The sequence below is a fragment of the Mus caroli genome, unplaced genomic scaffold, assembly GCF_978045245.1.
Source record: "Mus caroli unplaced genomic scaffold, Mus_caroli_1 scaffold_19, whole genome shotgun sequence".
In the NCBI taxonomy this organism is placed as follows: domain Eukaryota; kingdom Metazoa; phylum Chordata; class Mammalia; order Rodentia; family Muridae; genus Mus; species Mus caroli.
Genome location: NW_028227274.1, coordinates 68292181 through 68298180, shown reverse-complemented (window position 1 = coordinate 68298180; position 6000 = coordinate 68292181). Strand labels below are relative to the sequence as shown.

Here is a 6000-nt window from a genome sequence, read left to right as displayed (position 1 = left end):
GTCTCCCAACTAAAAAAAGCCCAGGACCAGATGGGTTTAGTGCAGAGTTCTATCAGACCTTCAAAGAAGATCTAATCCCAGTTCTTCACAAACTATTCCACAAAATAGAAGTAGAAGGTACTCTACCCAACTCATTCTATTCCAGGGATGCAGGGATGGTTTAATATACGAAAATCCATCAAGGTAATCCATTATGTAAACAAACTCAAAGACAAAAACCACATGATCATCTCCCTAGATGCAGAAAAAGCATTCCACAAGATCCAACACTCATTCATGAAAAAAGTCTTGGAAAGATCAGGAATTCAAGGCCCATACCTAAACATGATAAAAGCAATCTACAGCAAACCAGTAGCCAACATCAAAGTAAATGGTGAGAAGCTGGAAGCAATCCCACTAAAATCAGGGACTAAACAAGGCTGCCCACTTTCTCCCTACCTATTCAACATAGTACTTGAAGTCCTAGCCAGAGCAATTCGACAACAAAAGGAGATCAAGGGGATACAAATTGGAAAAGATGAAGTCAAAATATCACTTTTTGCAGATGATATGATAGTATATATAATTGACCCTAAAAATTCCACCAGAAAACTCCTAAACCTGATAAACATCTTCGGTGAAGTAGCTGGATATAAAATTAACTCAAACAAGTCAATGGCCTTTCTCTACACAAAGATTATACAGGCTGAGAAAGAAATCAGGGAAACAACACCCTTCTCAATAGTCACAAAAAATATAAAATATCTTGGTGTGACTCTAACTAAGGAAGTGAAAGGTCTGTATGATAAGAACTTCAAGTCTCTGAAGAAAGAAATTAAAGAAGAACTCAGAAGATGGAACGATCTCCCATGCTCATGGATTGGCAGTATCAACATTGTAAAAATGGCTATCTTGCCAAAAGCAATCTACAGATTCAATGCAATCCCCATCAAAATTCCAACTCAATTCTTCAAGGAATTAGAACAATCTCCAAATTCATCTGGAATAACAAAAAACCTAGGATAGCAAAAACTCTTCTCAAGGATAAAGGAACCTGAGGTGGAATCACCATGCCTGACCTAAAGCTTTACTACAGAGCAATTGTGATAAAAACTGCATGGTACTGGTATAGTGACAGACAAGTAGACCAATGGAATAGAATTCAAGACCCAGAAATGAACCCACACACCTATGGTCACTTGATCTTCGACAAGGGAGCTAAAATCATCCAGTGGAAGAAAGACAGCATTTTCAACCAGGGCTCTGGTGACCTCTTCTGAACTCCACTAGCACCAGGAATGCACATGGTACAAATACATACATGAAGGCAAAACATTCCTACAAAGAAAATAAAATGAATAAATCTAAAAGTCATCTTAGAAAATCTAGCAAACAATAGGCATGTCAGCAAAACACCATAAAAATGGGTTATAAAACATTTCCAAGATTGCAGTGCCTGGATAGATTTATGAAAACACCATGTTCTTTCACTTGTACATGCCGTTAAACACTTAAAAAGCAAGGTATTTCACAAGGCACTTGGATAGATTGGAAGCATCTTTCTTGAGAGGATAACCAAAAGCCTAAGGGGAATTTCCCTTTTGTGTGACTGTACCTGCTAGTGTTGTGTCAGCTTGACACAAGCTAGAGTCATCAGAGAGGAGGAAGCCTCAATTCAGAGAATGTCTCTATAAGATTTGTTTCCTCAATTAGTGATGAGTGGGAGAGAACACAGTACACTGTGGGTGGGGCCATCCCTGAGCTGGGGGCCCTGTAGTTAATAAGAAAGCAGGCTGAGCAAACCATGGCGAGCAGGTCAATGAGCAGCATCCCTCCATGGCATCTGCACCAGCTCATGTTTCCAGGTTCCAGCCCTGTTTGAATTCCAGTCGTGACTTCCTGCAGTGATGGATTATGATCTGGAAGTGTAAGCCAAATAAACACTCTCCTCTCCAACTCACTTTGGTCATGGCATTTCATCTTAGTGATAATCACCCAAACTAAGAGAATGACCCAGTGCCTCTGTCTCTGTCTCTGTCTCTGTCTCTGTCTCTGTCTCTGTCTCTGTGTCTCTGTGTCTCTGTCTCTGTCTCTCTCTCTCTCTTTCTGTTTATTCAACAGAGGCATGGCCTGCTCTCCTGAGTGTCAGCACTCCCGAGGTTCATTCTTACCCATCGCACCCACAAGCCTCACCTTAAATGGAAGCATCCATCAGGATCTGAAGACACTTTCACAAAAACACCTGAACAAACATTCCAGCTCACAAACTGCAATTGCTCCTTGCTTAGATAGCAGCCATTGCTCCACTGAACTGTACTGCTTATGTCATGATGGCAATACGTGGTAATAGCACTGTGTTCTACCCTTCTACATAGTCATCTTAGATAGCATTAATATCAAGGAGAAAATCAGTAACGAAGCAAAGTGGGCCACTTACAGCCATGTGTTTATGTGGGTGGTTTTCCTCTGGCAGTCTAGAACATCTGAAAAGCAGTAGCCTTTCTAAAGTGGTGCCAGGCAACCAGGCAGCCACCATTCTCAGCCTCAGAGGACAGTGTTTGGTGTCAAATGATCCCTGAAGATTCTCTGAGTTCTTCTTCATACCAACTGGTAGAGATAAATCAATTCTCTTAACCACATGGCAGGACATGAGACTGTGGCATGGTAAGATATTTATTACCTAAATGTCAAATTAAATTACATCATTCATCCATATACATATTTACATACTTCCATTTATTTATACATATACAAACCACTATCAGAGGTCAAATCTACAACCTTAAAAGAGTCCCGTTTGTAAAATATTTGATGATACAGATTCAAATTTCATTTTTTTAGGTTTAAAGCAGAATTCATCTTCCGTGTGGGAAAGCTCCTCCTTCCTTGGCTTTTTAAGTTATTTTGGGGGGAAAAGTTTCTTCTCTCTAGTAGACATTTGTTGAATTGCTTGTAATTTTACCTTCCTGTGATGTTATTGATGTATACTAAGTTACATTTAGATAAATACTGGCATGATGTCATTTCAACTTGGGAGCTGAAACTGCATTTTCAGGAATAACTAAAATCTATACAAGTCCTTCTCTATCAGAGCTGCATCCCGCCAGTTCATTTTCGTAGCCGAACTAACATCAAATAAGGAGAAGCACCTTCAGTCTTCAACTCACTGTAGACAAATAAAACAACATAAATTATCAAAGTGGAACAAGGTAGAGCCTAGTAAGACAATAACTCTACCATCATTATCTAGGGTTAGGCCTAGATGAGGTAGGCTTCAACTACCACTATACTGCAAAATCTTATCTTAGAGACAGCCATTAATGTATCTGTCCTGATGAATCCCCCTTGGGATATAGTAGAATCAGACAGCATTTATTATCAACAATTGTATCTAGGTTGAACTGGGCAGGTGTGAAGCAGTGTGGGAGAAGGTCGAGAGTTGGAGCCTTTCAACTCAGTGGAAATATGCAAACGTCCATGTTAATGACACTGTTGATCTTCCTATGGGGTTGCTCCTTCAACCCTTCCACTAACTCTTCCATAGGGATCCCCAGCCTCAGTCCAGTGGTTGGCTGTAAATACCTGCATCTGTTCTTAAAGCAGCTCCCCAACTCTATTTTGAAAATGAAGGACAGACTTTATGTCCTTAACATTTGAACTTTTATGTTTACAAAAGAAACAAAAAAAATGTCTAGTTTTGCTGGGCAGGGTGGCACATGCCTTTAATCTCAGCATTTGGGAGGCAGAGGCAGGTGAATTTCTGAGTTCAAGGTCAGTCTGGTTTACAGAGTGAGTTCAAGGACAGCCAGGACTACACAGAGAAACTCTGTCTCAAAAACCACCACCACCACAACGACAAAATATCTAGTTTCAATATTTCCGTTAGGAAGTTCCTCTTAGTTGACTTTTTCCAAGTCATAGAAAGAAAAAAGAAGACGTCATTAACAATGTAATCTTGAGCTGTTAATTACGTGTAGCTAAAAGACAGCACCAATGAAACTGTCTTCCCAGGGTATCTCTCTCTTTACCAGTCAGATTTGCAGCATCCCATGCAAAATCATGGTAAATCGATACAGCACTGTTAATAGGTACGCCCAGCACTTCCTCCTCCACCCCACTCTGGCTCGATTTCCCCGGAGTCAAAGCCGCTTGACTCTGACACGACGCTCATCAAGGTCTAGAAAGCAGTTATGCAAGGCAGAAAACAAAACTAACCAGCCTCCCTTCTCTGGGAAAGCTGGCTTTCTCTTTCAGTGCCTCTAGGGCTTAATTCTTTCTTCTTTTTAGGAGTTGCAAAGCCAGTGACCAACAAGTTGAAAATTCCGCACCTGGAGATCTGAGAGGACTTGATTCAAAATGGCTTCATCTCTACTCTCTAATTATGTACAGCATTAGCAAACTGAATCATTGTTGCTAGGAGTTTTAAAGAGAGAGAGATGAATCTGTCTGAATTCCTAGACTAATGTTAATCATAGCGAGTCTGATTTTCCACCTTAGGCCTGTGCCCGAGAGTCTCAGAAAATGAGATCCTTTTCCTGTAGGGACCAGAGAGTGGAATTCAAAAGCAGCTAGAACAGGAAGTTTTTAATCACTTTTTAAATGATTCGTGTAATTACAAGCTATGCTTTCTCTTAAATGAACATTTCCTAAAGCTTATGGAAATGAGACTGAAGTCCAGATTCAAATTCTACTTCAGCCAACAACAATAAATACCAGACACAAAGCAATCTGTCTGGTTTGAAGTAGCGTTTTGTTTGATTGCTTCCTTTGGTCATTATCACTGCTTGGAATCATCCATTGGTAGCTGGTAGTTTTTGAAGTTTTATGTCCTAGCAGTACAGAAAATAAAAAGAAACAGAACGACCTGGTCCTTTCCTGGGAATACTTACAATCCATTTGGCTGAGAGCTAATGAAAATTCTAGAAACGGCTAACAACTCATGATTAAAACATCTATCAATGGCACAAAGAACAGAACAGCTGAGGAGGAGGGAGAGTAGAGAAAGTTCTGAAGTCAAGTTTGAGCTTGGTTTAAAGCAGAGAAGGGGGAGAAGATTTGCATTTATTTATTCAGTATCAATTTATCCAGCCGCAAGTACTCAGTAGTGGATAATAACAGGCAATGCTGAACAGTATTTGGGTGATAAATGGTGTGTTGGTTAATCGTCATCATCAACCTGATGGGTTTAGAAGAACTGAGGAGACACACCTCTGTGGGTGTCTTTAAGGGAGTTTCTGGCTAGAATTTAAGGTGGAAGATGGGACTAAAAGGGAGAAACTGTTACCTTGTGGAGATGGCCTTAGATACCGAGGTCCTAGGTGTTTCAGTCCAATGTGCCACCCTGGTTTTGAGTTCTTTATTCTAAAATTGGAAACCATAAGGAGAGAGATCAGACAGCAAATCCACAAATTGCCTCAGTCCACAAAGCTCACGCTCTGCTGCACCCCCCATCCCCAGCCTCCTGCCTACAGATAGAGGATACTTGCTATAATTATTCCATTAAGACCAAGGCAAACAATCTGTAAATGCACCCTGAAAATTACATAATGTTCCAAGGGGTTAGAATATAGTACGCTGAAATTCAACCTTTGAACTATTTGAGCTTATAAAGATTCCTTTTCATAGGCAAATGAAAATAATCTTAGTAATACACATGATATTGATTAGATGATTTTCTTTCTGATGCAAGCTCTTGATTAAAAACCCTATAAAAATAGGCACAATGTCTTCTTAATAGTTCATGGGGTCTGCATGTTCAACTTTCTTGATGTCTATACTCCTGGTAAAGCTATCAGTGTTGCCTTTCTTATATAAGTTACTATAAGAAACAGAAACATATGGTCAATGGTACATATTGATTCAGAGAAGCCACTAGTTTTAAGAAAGCGGACATTAAAATGCAACGTTTTGAGGAACAGACATCAATTTTGATAGAAGTTAGAAAATTAATGAATGCCTAGGATATGAGACCTTTGTCAGGTATTTTATATACATTACTCCCCTTCATATGATTGACTCAGC

At 39.9% G+C, this 6000-nt stretch overlaps 1 protein-coding gene across 3 annotated transcripts in view; it reads right to left on the bottom strand.

Moving 5' to 3' along the window:
• Positions 1 to 2658: 2658 nt before the first annotated feature.
• The window catches only part of Ccdc68 (coiled-coil domain containing 68), a 37322-nt gene continuing 33980 nt past the window's right edge, over positions 2659 to 6000 (bottom strand). For all 3 annotated transcript variants that reach the window (XM_021151082.2, XM_085833532.1, XM_085833533.1), the window contains 2 exons: positions 5264 to 5340; positions 2659 to 3145 (listed from right to left, as the gene is read on the bottom strand). In XM_021151082.2, the coding sequence (XP_021006741.1) occupies positions 3088 to 3145; positions 5264 to 5340 (135 nt within the window). In that variant the 3' untranslated portion in view covers positions 2659 to 3087. The remainder of the gene's footprint in view (positions 3146 to 5263; positions 5341 to 6000) is intronic.